General features: G+C 41.3%; 1 protein-coding gene across 2 annotated transcripts in view; it reads right to left on the bottom strand.

Annotated features, from left to right (window-relative positions):
* Positions 1 to 15,971, bottom strand: part of cdh4 (cadherin 4, type 1, R-cadherin (retinal)) — a 208,581-nt gene that overhangs the window by 59,632 nt on the left and 132,978 nt on the right. For both annotated transcript variants that reach the window (XM_005746424.1, XM_005746425.1), the window contains exons 4-5: positions 14,533 to 14,759; positions 5,869 to 6,051 (exon numbers count right to left, since the gene is read on the bottom strand). In XM_005746424.1, coding sequence (XP_005746481.1) covers positions 5,869 to 6,051; positions 14,533 to 14,759 — 410 coding nt within the window. The remainder of the gene's footprint in view (positions 1 to 5,868; positions 6,052 to 14,532; positions 14,760 to 15,971) is intronic.

The raw sequence follows: 15,971 nt of genomic DNA, 5'->3' as shown, positions 1-15,971 counted from the left end.
GCTCTGAGCAACTGAACCAGGATATTGCAATCAAACCTTTAAACAGTGTGATGGTGTTGGCAATGAGAGAATGATATGAAACACAACATGAATAACTAATGAGTGTATGTATGAATGATTAACGAAATAAGACTAAATCCATTCATCCATCCATCCATGCTCTTCCATTTATCCTTATCAGGGTCGTGGGGGGGGGGCTGGAGCCTGCCCCAGCTACCATAGGGCGAGAGGCGGGGTACACTGGACAGATCGCCAGTGTGTCGCAGGGCTAACACACAGAGACCGACCACCAGCAGGAGTTTCCATTGTCAAATTTTTAGCAAGCATCTGCATGGTGTGGATTACAATAGCATGGACACCCGAAAAACAATGCTGCTCAGCACTTACAGAAGGAACTGCGGATTTATGTGGATTTATTTTGATGATTTTGAAGAATAAATTTCTGTTTAGCTTGGATGTAAATGTAGCACGTCCCAGCATGATGTATGTCTGCTATGAGGAATTTTTTCTAAATATTTATTAAGATTTAAACTAGCAGGGACTGGATCTAAAGCCGTCTAAGGCAGCATTTATGATCCTGCAGAGGTAGCACGTTCACTGTCCGCTCCAGTCCGAGGACTGCCCGCCTGCCTGCAGAAAGCTTTGTTGCCAGATCAAGGCAGTATAAAAAGTATGTGGCACAAGTAAGACTGGTCTGTTGGCCTTTCTTGCTTGTGCTGTTGTTGGTCTGTCAGCAAGTCGCAGAGAAGAGTAAAGTTATGCAGTGACATAAAAACTGCTGAAGAGAAACAGAGTAGCAAACACAATGAAACGTGTCCACTGTAGCCACTGTCTGTGCTTTTCATGCTGTATATTTTATTTTTGAAGTTTTTGATTGCGATTCCTGGTGAACTCCAATGTTGCTCCCTGCTCTATTCCGGCCCACTTGTCAACCAATTAACATTCAGCAGACGCTTACATCATCTGCATTCAACTACAGAGCAGTCAGGGTCTTGGAGGGCCGCGTAAACGTGCATCTAGTTGGTAAATAGCCCCCTCCTCCCTCTGTCAGAACAGAAACGTGTATACGGATGGACTATAAATTATGATTAACTGGCACAAACCACATATCCTAGTGCAGAGGTGTCAAAGATAAGGCCTGGGGCCCAAAATCGGCCCAGCAAAGACTCCAATCTGGCCTGCTGGACTAATGGCATAACTTTTGACTGTATTTTGAAGCTTTTTCTAATGATTGAGGCCTCCCTGTGGCCATTTGCATGTATATTAAACCAGTGTAACTGATAGCTAAATACACAGTTAACAAATGTATATTTTACAGTTAAATCTAAGCTGTCATGCTGACAGATTGCTTTCGTTTACTACAGAATAATTACTTTATCATGTACAAAATCTGAGACAGTCTGCTGAAATCGCACTTCTTTTAGTTACATTAATTTCTTTACACTGACTGAAAGGGGAGTTTAACTGGGCCGGCCCACTTAAGATCAAAGTGGGTTGTATGTGACCCACAATGTAAAATTAACCAATGGTTAATTGGTCTTTCCAAGCCCGATGAAGCTTTACGTGAGAGCTTGAGTGTAGAAATGCGAGAGGACAAAGCTCGAAGAGAGCGAGTGTGTCCTGAAATCAAGTGTGAGAGCTTTAAAGGTTGTTCTTGGCTACTTCTGAGACCAGCGAGATAAAGCACGGAATCCCCCCTGCTCCTTTCCTCGGCAGCCTGTCAGAATGAAGAAACATGTTGCAGAGAGAGCCGGGGACAGACAAGCGCACAGACCAAGAGAGTCGCATCCCTTATGGTGCACTGCTTTCCGCTCCGGCCAAGGGATAAGGCACATCTATACTGTGGTGCAATGTATGTAAGAGCATGATCAACCTCAGCACTGACGCGGTCACAAGTATGCAGAAAAGCCTTAATCCAACAAGAAAAGGGGATAAAAGAGGGTCCATTTCTCCAGCAGGGCAGCACAATTTGGGCCCTCCTGTGACACTTCACGGCCCTGTTTTGTGTGTTTGTGTGTGAGGCTGAGGGCTTCCATGCTAGCTGACACGCCTGTGAAAGGCGATTTCCGTAATCCTGAAGTGTAAGCCTTACTGTACAAATGGGCGTAAGGGACTTTGTGTGTGTTAGTGTGTGTCTGTGTGTGTCAGAAATGGTAGTAAAAGCTGCATCTCTGTGTTGGTGACTGATAAGAGGCAGTGAGTGAGGAGAGATTAGACAACCAGCACACAGCCACAAGAGTGTGACACCCCCACGAGAGTCTTGCTTTAGATTTTCCTTATTTGTTTTGCACTGGTCGTATTAGGGACTGGTTACATACCAGTATAGTCAAATTCTCTCCTTTTGATTTTGAGAATTGTGACATTTTACTCAGAGAATGACAGAGTGGTAGATGGGCTGCAGAGTAAAATTGAATTCTTTCAAGTCCCGGGGCTCTAACAGCAAATGTGCTCTGAAAAAAAATGCTTACAATTCAAACTAAAACTGGTATTATTGAAAGAGAAATGTGTGACTGGAATCATTACTTTAGACCGGCGATACATGCCTTATTTTTCTAAAATGTGCTCAGAGTGAGAGAAGTAAAAATTTAGTTTTGAATTTTAAAATCAATTACTTTTTCATTTCATTTTTCATTTCCATGCATTTCCCTGTTTCCTTTTCATGTTCGACTTCATAACAAATTCAGCAGCAAAGGTCTGTTTGGAGGGTTAAAAATCAATTTGACAGCCAACATGTGATTATGTAGTCTAGGGTAGTGGTGGAAAAACCTCGGCAATCCTATTTGGTTAAACTGCGCTTTGTTTTTGTCATTGTTTGCACAGACAGAGGTATCTGTAGTGTACGTATGACAGAATTCAGCACTGGAATAAAGTACTTCAGCACACAAGCTAACATTCAACCAGAATGGCCTGAAGCGACCTCAAAGTTTTAACAGTAAAAGTGACAAACTGGTAAAAGTCTTCACAGAGCTCCAGTTTGAATCACAGAATAGACATTGGACAGATATGCAAGAGCTGATACTTCACGATCATAAACGTACTTCCTCGTGTTGTTATTGTCTGCTCCCTCCTCTCTGTTCACAACTCACACTGATCAAAGTCTGTAATAACCTTAAATAACCTGAATTACTGTGAAGCAGCATTACTCATGCCTTCCACAAGTGTATTCACAGCCCGCTTGTTTGTCGATGGCCTGATAATCAAAACCCACATCTTCCTTTTCATTATTATCAAAACATTCCATGTGACAATTACATTTATTTGTGTATTCTGGCTCTGATAACACTTTTATTACAGCTGCCAAGGAGGTTATGGTTTCGGTTATGTTTTTGGTAGCATTTGTCATTCTGTCTTTAAGCTTGGCAACTTGAAAAGTTTTGATGGGAAAAAACTTTGTAAGGCTGCAGATTGGGGTCGTGTTAACAACCCATTATAATGTGGCTTACATCCACCAGGGGCTTCAAGGTCAACTCAGTGATTTATTGGTCAAAATTTGACAGAAAGCCTTAAAACTCAGAAGCTATGATTCTTACAGATGTGGTGTGTATGCTTAGCAAATAGAAAGTACAGTACGAAGATTTAAAATATCATGTCACATTTGACCTCTGACCTCTCCTTCAAGAGAGAAAGATCAAAGTGATAATAATGCCATATGAATCTTTTTAAATCGTAGGTTTTTAGACTGACAAGAACATGTTGGCACTGGATACTTTTTGAGTACACGATGTACATGTACCCCGTTCCTGAATACGTATAATTTTTTGTTGTTTTCTTGGAAAACAAAATAAACTTGTGATCAAAATTTTTTTCTCTTGTTATTTATAACTAAACATTTAAACACATTTTACTAAACAAATGAAATGAATGCTAAAAATGCACTATAGCCACATAGTAATATTAAACAAAATAGTTCCTCAAGCCCTTATAATTATGTTTAAAACAGGTTTAAACAGGGCAAATAACAGCAGCTTGTACTTTGCATTTGGTTTTACTGCACACTAACTTCTCAAAGTGCACTTAAAAAGAACAAAGAAAACAAAATCAATATATAAAAGAATACTGTTCCCTTAAAAGTAAATACTGCCTGGAGTGTGAGCTGCCTTGGTGGATATTTGCTCTCTGGTGCTGTATATAAACCCTTAATAAATCCAGATGTCCGTGTATGTAAAAGAGTGGGGATCAGTGCAGCAGCCAAAAACCCCGAAACTGGTTTACAAAAACTTGTCAGTTCTGCTACATATTCAAATAAGGCTTTATTAGCACAAATTTCACAAAGTCTAATTTATAGAGACCTGAGCTCACGCACAGTCAAAAACGGGCTGGAGGCTGAATTGATAAAAACACTGTTAAAGCTCACAGCATCATAAAAGGTAAAAATGTCTTAAAAATGAAATTGTTTAAATATGGACACTTGGCTTTCTTGAGACACTTGGCTTTACTGTTTGCATTCTCAGTGTTTTATCCGCAGCTTTTTACATGCAAAATTTTGCATGTTTTGTATCTACCCCCATGTCACAGCTAAAGACCTGAAATGTGCACAACACCGTCCTAATAACAAAACAAAACTGGTTGCATCTTCTTCCACAATCCATCCTTAAAAAAGTGTTTGGGCTCCTTGTACACGAGATAACAACATGGATCTATAACCCACAAAGAGATGCACTGTGATGTGAAAAAGTAGTGGAAAAGCTACATCAGAAGATGTAGAAATCTCACTGAGAGAAAATAAGTATTCTGTAGCTGTGCTCTTCTGAAACCAAGCAAGAAAGTTATATTTTTGCTCATTTCAAAAAGAGCTCGACCAAAATATTTTGCAATTTAATGTTTCTTTCATTGGGTAGATACTGGGTTAAGTCACCTTCTGTTACAAGGTTGTTCACAAGTTATTTAGCACAAGGTTCTCCACAAACGTGAGTGTGAGATTGAAGAGGGGACATTATCATTTGGCCGTCCCAGTCATGAACGGCTCCACAGCGCTGTGGATATCACTGCATCTAGGCAGGATTCTGACTTTCGGTCAGGCTTTCGGTCACAATCCTGCAGGTGGTAGCTTCGCACCATTGGCTCCTCAGCAAAACACATACATCAAATGTTTAAACTTGCAATTCCTGTCGTACTGAACAGGACTGCTATAGCAACAACACATCTTCAGCAGGGTAAAACGAACCTGTCTCACGACAGCCTAACCCCAGCTCACGTTCCATTTAATGCCGCTCGTCTTAGTCTTCACACAAGTCAACAAAAAGCCAGATCAGCACTGTTTTCAGTTTTATTCCACTCTGACCTCGAGGCAGAGGTCTTGCTCTCCTCCCTTGACTTTTTCTTCTGTTACCTCTCTGACCTCCCTATGCGCCTCCTGCCCCATGTGAGAAAAACATACCACTTCTAACTTTCTCCCAGAGTGATCACTTTAGATGTAAGCATATTTGACTTACAATAGCCCTAAAAACTTACTCCTTTAAACAACCCTATTTCCAAAGAAGGTATTTTTCCCCCTTTTTAAAAAAAAAAAAAATTGATTTTTTTGTGGTCCCCAGAAGCACAGCAGACAAATCACCTGGCATCATAACTTAAATCAGAGACAAGAGCTGTGCTTTTTTACCCGCTGGGTGTGCTTGATAGAAAATCTCAAAATTTAGAATCTCTCAGCCTCATGGTGATGGTAAGAGATACTACAGAATATTCCCCAGTCTTCTCTCTTTCTTTGCTTCGGTAAGTACTTTGAAAGAAAACATGGCTTCTACCTGGTTCTTCTTTCAATCTTAGCTTTTCGCTGCAAAGATAACTATACAAAAGTTTGTGGTGCATCAAACATATTTCACATCAGGAGAAGACACATTGTTTGCTGAAGTTACTCAGACTGTCACTTACTCTGACAAGCATATGAGGGAAAGGTCCTCTGGAGTTTTCAGGCACATTAATAGGCGGGATGACCCAGTCTCGCTTCTGTCGCCTCAGCCCGTTGGCAGAGGAGCCTCTCTGATGTTTTCGAAGGAACTTGATAACCCTGGGTGGTGAGTCCCAGACTCTTGACAGCATTTCCTCAATGCCAATCTGAAAAGAAAATGCCACACATATCATAATATATCATGCCATTCTATGTCCTGCACTGAATAATTTTGCGTAATCTTTCATTTGATATTAGTTTTGCCATGCCGGGCTTGAAGGTGATTTTACAAAGTGCTGTGAAATGAAACGTTTTCTCTGCTAAAAGTAAAATACCTGGTGTCAGTGTAACAACAGGTTTTAGGAGAGTGATGGAGGCAGGCACTGGGAAATATAAATAAACATCCCTATGAATGCGGCTGCATCACAATTCCTGCCTTTGGCATGACACCTGAGCCTGCCCAAGTCCTCAGCTTCTGCCTCAGAAAGTGAGATTTCCCCCCAGGCTGCATAGCTGGGTTTTGTCCATAGAGCTGCTGTGCTTTGTCTGCATCCCAGCACAGATTTTTGCAGACAGACATGCTTTCCTCCCATTCCTGTCCTCCCATGCAACACTTTGCCCAGACACAACTCTGTCATCAAATCAAATAGTAAAGCACCCTTTTGTCTTTGTTTTTTTTTTATCATTATTTTCGATGTTGTTGAGAACAGTCGCTAGCTACTAAATCATGTCTATGCTCTGGACTAGTATTCTGTTTCTCAGAGAGTGTGTGTTCTCTTATTTTTGATGCACTTTCAAACATCATACAGACCACAGTGGTGGGGACAAGTTGTACATTGCAGTGCATGGGCGAAGACACCCCACCACACTGCACTGACCTCCCCCAGCTATGGCTGCAGAGAGAAGATTGTGTTCTTACTCATCTTGCCTGGTGAAATAAGGGTTAGAAGGGTGTGTAAAAGACTGAGTGTTTTTCCCCGGATCCTCTATGGTGTCCTCCTGTGTAATATGGCTATATTTCTGTAATCCACCTATAATCCTATTGTTGTCTCTGCACCCCGCGTACACACACACATTCACTGGCAGTGTGTCGCTGTCACCTGAAGCACAGTGGAAATCCTCCCGCTCGTCCCACCTGGAATACACACAACACAGTGGCACAGGGACGTGTGCGCACGAGCAAACAGACGAGTTGCAAACAGACGAGTTACCACGCCAAACGCAGGCCGGCAGTTCATCCTATCAGCGCACATCTGCTTTCCCTGCGAGGGAGGCAGACTGTAAGCTACACCCGAACAAACACAGTGAATATTTTTCATCTTTTGTTTTAACTCTTCCCTCATTCACAGCTCAGAGAACTGGACCGTAAGCTCAAGCTCAGGCTCTGAGGCAGCAGGGGCTGAGGGTTTAGCCGGAACGCCACGTAGGGGAAGCGGGGCAACCAGGGGTGAATGGTTAGGGGACAGAAAGAAGAACGAGGGGACCAGATGTGTTTCCCAGATAAGATGGCTCTCATTCTAGCTTCACTCATCCAAAACACTCACAGGTACCAACTGGCACAGTGGAGGCAGCGTGTGCCAGGCCCATCCACGGTAGGCAGGTGGAATTAGTCTCTGTCTGTGAATTTGAGAGTTTTTCTGTGGCTGAGTGTGTTAGCAAATGTCTGTTAAAAACAAAAACAAGGGAAAATAAGCCGGCATATCAACATGACAAACATACAACAGAAAAAAAGCCCGACTCTCCAAACGGAATGATGACGATTGAGAATATTTATACAGGCGTATACGGTCAGTTATGACATGTGCCATAGTTCATCCTCAGCTATGTTCAGTTTGGTTTGCTGCTCCTATGATAAAACCCTTATCTGCTTTCCCGGCTATCAGCAGAAAACACAATAAATGAATGGATACTCTTTATCGATCTGCCTACTGATGATAACAAGGTTGAAGAATTCCAATCGGTCGGGCCTCAACATTCCTTGGAAGGAATGAAGAAGTGAATAAGAGATACAGTCAGGCAGAGTGACAAACAACCAAAGGGAGATATCCTTTATTGTAAGCCTGCTTGTGGATGATATCAGTATAGTGGCTGCATGTGACTGTCATTTTCAAACAGCATAGCAGATGACAGGCTGCTGGCATCCTGACAGACCCGAAATTACAAAGAAAAACTGGAACACGCTCTCGGTGGGCTTGCATGGAACTAGGTGCACATTAGGTTTGGGATTTTTCTTTTTTGGTCTGAATAGTGAGTTCAGTCATGCCTGTGCGCACATATGGAGAATTGTGTGTCCCAGCCTTAATGCAATGTGCAATGCATGTGCGCACATGGGCAATTGTGTAAAAATAATGCATGAACATATGTGCGTGGTGAGTTGTCTGTGAGTTTGCACGTCTCAGTGTGTGTGATTGTGCGCTCGAACACATAACAAGGAGTCAGTTAGTGTGCCTCTGATGTGCCGGAGGCTCCTGAAACCCGAAGGCATGCAGGGCCAGCTGGCACCTCTCTGCTCCCAGGCATGTTTCGTGTTGCTGGGGCAGTCTTCAAGCCCGCAGTCCCTGAGCCCTGAAGCTGACATCTGGAGGTTATCAGTCTGACAAACAGGCAGAGCCATACAATAAGCGTGTGTGCTCACTGATATATCTGCTCTGAAACATTTGATTCAGACCTTTCGATTTTTTTTACTGCAGCAGTTTCCCTTCTAGTTTCATTAATACAAAAAGACATCAGAGCGCTAGTCTCCAATAAGACGAATGTTCTTTGACATCTTTTATCAAAACCTAAATTGAAGAAAAAAAAGACATTTAAAAATAAAACTTTCCATCTAAAAAAAAAAGAGAAAAGAAAACAAAAGTTGAAATTTTAGTTGTTTCTCTTTGACTGTTGAGAGTTGCAGCTTTCCAGGGTGGACTGTCAACATCAGCAGGCTTTAATCACAAAGTTAAAGCAGAATGAAAAAAAAAAGCAGTCATCCAACCCTGACGCTGTTTTCAATGACCGCTGGACCCCAGGGTCCTACGTTCCAACCTGCTCTCGGCATTCGCTGTAATCTACCTTGAACAGGTGAGGCTTTCTGAGGAGAGTGTGGTTAAAATGCAAATCAAATAAGCACTAAAACCTGTTCCGGCAACCGGTGGACTCCAAATCCAGTGGTGCATAACTGATGGGCTCTAAGCTGGTGGAGAAGGCAAACCAACGTGCCATGAAATCAGTATGAGTTGGAGAGCACTCAACGAGAGGCCCTACCTGTGTGTGGTGCGATAGCTTGAGTACATAAACACAGCGGAAAGGGCTTTCAGGCCAAAGATGCTCTGTACTTCAATTGCTCCGGTATTGTACACTGGGAAAATTAAATGCTAAAACTAACGGGTGGAGCACATTCCTGGTATGATAATTTCTGCCTCTGAAACAGAACAGAGATACTAAGGTGGTTATTAAAAGCAAATCAGCGCACTCTCGCTGGTGCTATACAACAAAGAGAGCACAGCAGGAGAAGAAAGCCAAAGTATATTCAGCGATGAAGCCAGATCATCCGAGTGCAGATGAACCAAGAGCACGATTTGTTACACCAGTGCACCTCTCAAAACAAAACGAGTTGGTGTTTGAGGTGTGTGTCTTTTAATCGCCATTGGGATAAACGAGGATATCTCGAGCTCTTTATATTCTTTGCTATTGTTGCCACCGTTTATTATGCAGAGATAGGCTGCGGTTAGGTGATGTGATTATGATAACCTCTTTTTCTAAAATAACTATTGACTTTCAGAACAAAGCCATGGGCTCAGATAACAACTGCTTTCCTATGTGGGTATTTATTGAGCTAGAATAGGAAAATGGGCCACCCAGTTCAACAGTACTGCTCTGAACTGAGAAGTTTTAACATCAATTCCCAGACATCATGTGAAGTCACGGCACTGAAAACTGTACAGTGTACAGTAATTACACAAGTGCTAAAACCCTAAAGTTCATTTTGACAAAAGAAGCAAAAGAAAAAGAAAGCAAAAGAAGCTGGTGCCACGGATTACACGGCTAAATATACTGCACTGCACTGTGATTAGTGTGAAATTGTATATGGTAGCGAACTTACCTGGCAATCTTAAAAAGGTAATTTAAATTATTAAATGAAATCATTGTCTCTGTCAACATGTCAGCGAGTGGGTTCTGCTGCTCTGTCAGGTGACACTGGAGCCGCTAAACATTTTGGCCTTTGTGTCTTGAAATAACAGCCCTCCTTTAACTCTTTCCCTCATGGACGCCTACTAGAAATAAACCTTGTATCTCTTTTCTGAACTCAGCGGTTTCTGTCATATATCAGGCCTGCTTCCAGAACAAAAAGAGTGGGTGTGCGTCAGAACTTTGTGAGGGTAATCTCTGTCTATCCAGCTTAGTAGAGCTACCTTTGGAAAAACCTGGAAACTATTCAAATGGTCATCAAATCAATATATTCTGAGGTGTCAAAACCCATTGTTAGGGCACAGGGGCGGTCGTCAGATGTCACCTTTATGGGGAAAAGAGTTAGAAAAACTGCAATTTCTCACAATAGAAAGACAATTTTTGGTTTTGCTTTGTAGCTTCACTTGCTGTTTAGGTTTAGGAAAAGATTGATTTGCATTACAATATGTTGTTTTACTCACCCTGCAGTCTGAAAAGTGATGCTCACCCATTGTGTTTAAACATAATGCCAAAGGATGCTTTACGAGTATCCATGTGTGACAACTTGGGACTAATAGAGCCATCTCGCTCATGCCTAAACTCAGAATAAAACTAAAAACTAGAGTGCCTATGGGCTCTCAGTCTTGTTGCATAAATTTCTGTGAAACTGCTTCGGGTAACAATAATGTCATTATTTTGTCTCTCACTTAAGTTCTGAGTGTTTCTGCACTAGTTTGCTCGAGCAAGTTTTTGCTTAAAGGAGTGAGACTGGACAGCATGACCTCGCCTGCAGTCAGAGCATCTGCAGGGTTGTGTAACATCACAGGAGGCCACTTTCAAATCAAACTCTGTCAGTTACCTGGGCGAATTCTCTACCTTCTGTCTGTGTGACAGCTAACACTAAAACCCAGATGAGTCCTTTCTGATACCTGCTAGTCATAAATAGTAGATGTCAGCGAGGACAAACAAGTACTGAAAATATATCATTTCTTCTTCATATTCTTCTTTTTCTGGCTGCTCCCTTTAACCCTTTAAAGCCTGAACCACAATATAATTGTCAGAAAATACAAATATTTGAGTGTTTCTTAAGCATTTTCACAAATGTAAAAAAATGAATACATATCTACATCATCATAATAACAATGTTGGTCCAGGATCAACATCGCAACTGACCAATGAAGTTGTCTGAGAATTCAGTTAGCATTAGCCAAGAAGTTAGCTAATGCTCTTAAAAACTATCTCTAGCAAACCAACACGAGTAACCTAAATTTGGTTAATGGGAAACTTAACTTGATACTAGCAAATCTATGACATCACAGCAAGATGATCCTGGAACAACACCAACATGGGGGGATATCAGGTACACAACTCACCCCATCCCTAGCATCCCCCTCTGAATACATGGAATTTAAATAGTGAGAAGCATAATCTTTTCCATATTTTTGGTTCCTTAAATGGGAATCCCTTCACCTGTGTGTCTGTTATTCAAAGTTACCCTATTGTACACACCCTATTTTAACAAATACATTTTCCAAGACTATGCTATTGATGAAACAATTATTTACTTTAATTTCTCCTCAGGGCCCAGGAGCAATTTCCCACTCAGGAGACTGGAATTAAATTTTACTGTTGCACTGTTCCACCCGATTTATATCAAGTGAGGAGCAAGTGACAGGAACACATGTAAACACGGCTGCAGCGAAGAATGCACACTGTACTGATTTTCAAATTTCCATGTGATTAGAGAAAACACATTTATTTATTTTTTTGTTCAATTATTGAATCCTTCTCCAGCTCCTTGTTGCAAAGAACATAATTATACGCTCAAACTACATCACCTGGTCTTCGCAGACTCCACCAGAGTGGAACATTAGCTCAATCAATGTCAATTATTTCCCAGTCTCCATTATTGCACTGCCAGGAGTGGGCAGAATTTTAATCCCCACTCTGGAATTGCTTTAGCAACATGAGTCTTTGGGCTTTTTGTCATGATTAGAAACATGACTGAACATTAAGCCCAGTGGCATTCAACAAGTAGCGCAGGAAAAACGATAATGGGTTCGTCGCTCAACAAAGTGCAGCCTAGCAGTGGAAGCCGGTAACAGCGGCCATACATTTGCCCCGTCTAGCTTTACAGTCTTTGTTAGCAAATAGGGCCATGTGTCTACTTGTCACGTACAGCGAAGCACTACATCTTTACTGCTGTGCATAAACTGTGATTAAAATCTTACATTAGAGACAGCTGGAAACACAAGATCTTGTTTTTCACCCTCAGCTTAACCAAAGGATAAAAACCTTTATCACAGAGATACTTTGAAATAAAAGTCAAATGAAAAAAAATCTAATGAAAAAAAAGCATATCTGAGCAAAAAATAAACAAATAAAAAAATTGGATTGCAGGCTGATTGCATTTTATTGAGACCAACTCCAGATTCAAATCAGCTTATGAAATCTAAATCCTTTCAGAATATTTTTTATTAAATATAGTGAGGTTTAGCTCTCAACATTTGTAAGCCATTAAAGCTGAAAACTTAAGCAAAGATCTGTAATCACGGTTTATTGGCTGATTAGACTGAACCAACCATGTTAATTTTCACAAGTCTGTTGCTCCAATCTTGAAATTAGACGAGCAGCAGAACATGTTACATGAAATGTTTATTGAACATCTGTTGCACGCATACTTCCACGATTTGTTTTTTTATAACCTACTTTCTTCACAAGCACTCTACATGCAGAGCTATTAAGTCAATAAAATACATTATTTGTTGGACAATGACACAATTCTTGCAGTTGTGCCCCTGAACATCCCCACAATGGGGTTTAAATCAAACAATCATTTTGGGATTAAAGTGCAGACTTTTAGCTTTAACTCGAGGGGTTTAACAACATTTTTGTTGCATGACCTGTTTCTGAATTACAGCCATTTTTATGCACAATCCTCCCTTTTCAGAGGCTCTAAATTAATTGTACAATTGACTGATTAAGCAGTTTCATGGCCAGATGGGTCCTGCTCCCTTATTATTTCATGGCAAATGAAGCAGACATAATATCTGAAGTTGCCGCAAAGAGCCAAATTTGTATTTTATAGCTTTTTGTGGTGATTTATGTAGGAAGCTCATCATTAGGCTGATATAAAACCCCAAAATAAAATAAACCTATTCGAGAGTTTCCAAACCTGGTGTATTTAAAAGGGCCTCAAAGACAACAGAAGGCAGCTGAAGTGGATGATCGCAGAATTATTTTTGTGGTCAAGAAAAAGAACTTCATAGCCTTTTATTGAGTCAAAAACACCCTTGAGGAAGCAGGTATATGATTTGTAGACTTTGATAGAAACCCCCAAGTGAGTCTCTCAGTTCTGCAAAAAAAGAAAGGTCTGTGCACAAATGAAATGAAGTTTAACTTGTATCAGAATGATGAGAGAAACAGGTCGTGATCCAAAGTGTACTGCATTACTTATCAAACATGATAAACACTGATGATGTGGCTGTTGATAGAAGTAGCAGGATAAACTGTAAAGTGTACAGGACTGTACTCTCTGCTAATGTTCACCCAAATGCTGCAAACTGTTCAGCACTTCATAGTCCAAATGGATCATGACCCAAAGCACACTGCAAAGGTAACACAACCTGAGCTTTGCAAGGCAAAGACATCGGATATTCTTGATCCGTGATCTCATGTCAACCTAAGGAGCTTTTCAGTCTCTAAATACAAAACTAAATGCAGAGACTCACAAACAAGTAAGTGAAGGTGGCTGCAGTAAAAGTCTAGCAGTGCATCTCCAGGGAGGAAACACAGTGTAGTGGTGTCCGTTGGTTCGAGACTTAAAAACAATCCTTATAGTTACAATTATGGTAGCTTGTCCAATTAATCTTGAGCCTCTGTCGCTAGGGAACTATGTACAAAAATGACTGTAACTTTTGAACAATTAATGCAAGATTTTTGTAAAACCCCTTGAATTAAAGCTGAAGGTCTTCACTTCAATCACTGTTTGATTTGAAACCCAATGTAATTATATAGAGAGGCAAAACTGCAAAAATGACGTCTTTGTCCATGGCCTTTTTTGTGCCTCTAGAGGTGCAGAAAGAAAGAAAGAAAGAAAGAAAGAAAGAACGAAAGAACGAAAGAAAGAACGAAAGAAAGAAAGAAAGAAAGAAAGAAAGAACGAAAGAAAGAAAAAGAAATGTTGCTATGTTGCTCTTTGCAAGTAATAACTGTTAAAAATAATCACTGGCCAAAAAACACCCATTAAGGCAACTGACAGATTTAGTTTTCACAGCTTACAGGTGCAGCAAGTACCCATTGCTAACTGAATACAGCAGAGTAAAACGGGCCATCCAAATATAAAAGTTTACTCAAGCCCAACACCTTTCACCTTTGTTTTGTCCTGTTTCGTTCTCTTTTGTTTTTGTCAATAGTTAATCTTGTGATAATAACTCACTTCATGAGCCAGTGTAATAGAAGGTTATGACCCTGTATTTGTCTTTGCAGATTCTTATTACCTTTGTGAATGGCGAAGGATGCGGATGTCCAGCCAGGGCCAGTTTAACAGTGGTCTCCCAGATGTGTGGGTCATGGAGCCCCCGGGCTGTTACCATGAACTGGACAGGCTCCGACAGGTTGCCCACCTCCTGCTCGGCATACACAGTCCCATCGGGCCGCACGCTAAAGTTGGGGTCGCTGCTGACGAAGCCGACCTCTCTGTTGCGCTGGCAGTCCTCAAACTTTACTGCGGAGGAAAGGAAAAAGAGGTGCAGAATTAGCGAGCAGCACAGTGAGATTTACTCCAAAAAAAGTGTTTGCCAATCCTTGACACATCTGGCAGGCTAAAGATTAACCGGCACCCATCAAGACGTATCTTGAAATATCCCTCCTGCTGTCACTTCTGATTCCCTGCTTTGACATCTTCAGCAAAACAAACTGCTTATCTGCTCCTGAACTGGAATACATGGGGAAGAGGGGAGCCTAATTCTTCTTCATATTCTTTTTCCAAACTACGCAATGTCAAAATAGCATTTCCCTCTGCTTCTACAGGGGGAAACGGGAGGATGAGGTCGAGATACATTAAGCTGACTAGACTGAGTGAAATGCTCACGTGGAGCAAGGCTCTTTAATGACATTTGGTGGGTACTGCTTCACTGAGACAAAAGAAAGGGAGCTTATGTTTGCACGCACACGCACAAGCTACTATCCCTGCATTCAGAGTAATGTACCAATGTGCATTATGGGAGGCTGGATGGGATGTTGGGGTGTTTACATATGTAAATGCTTGGCGCAGATCAGACGGAGACACAGAGAAGAGATGTTTACTGGGTTGCTGAGTGCATGTGCGGATTCTCCAGTGACAGCTGACATGAATATGCCATTATACTACACAAAACACAGAGAGAAACCAACAGACATAACAGTTTGGAAAATCCTTTCATTCCATTGCCAAATTCAATTAACACTCAAGGCACCAATTCCACTTGATTCACAGCATGATGCAATGACACCAAAAGTGAGAATGACTGATTATTATTTTCAACATGTCTATTACTTTATCACACGTGTGAGCGCGCACACACACACACACACACACACACACACACACACACACACACCATCCTTTGTCTCTCTTTACCCCCGAGTTGAAACGCATGTGCTATGATGTTATCAGCAAAACTCTGGCTGTTGATAACAAGACAAATTGATTTCATAAATCACCCAGGGAACAGATCATCTGTTATGAGCAGTGGCAGTGCGATTTCTCAAAAATCCAGCATGAAGAATTCTGCACAGCAAGCTTTTTATCAAGCCATCTATTTAATTTATCGCCCAGCTTCCTGTCAAAAGCAGCTCCCAAACAACAGGCTAATAAAGCATGAGATCTACTGAGCCACTGCAGCTTAGCATCACACAAATGAGGCCGCTTGTTTTAAACCTCTGAGTAATTGCACGC

This window comes from Pundamilia nyererei, unplaced genomic scaffold, assembly GCF_000239375.1.
Source record: "Pundamilia nyererei isolate P.nyererei 1_Seehausen unplaced genomic scaffold, PunNye1.0 scaffold00178, whole genome shotgun sequence".
Classification (NCBI taxonomy): Eukaryota; Metazoa; Chordata; class Actinopteri; order Cichliformes; family Cichlidae; genus Pundamilia; species Pundamilia nyererei.
This window is presented reverse-complemented; position numbering and strand designations above follow the sequence as displayed.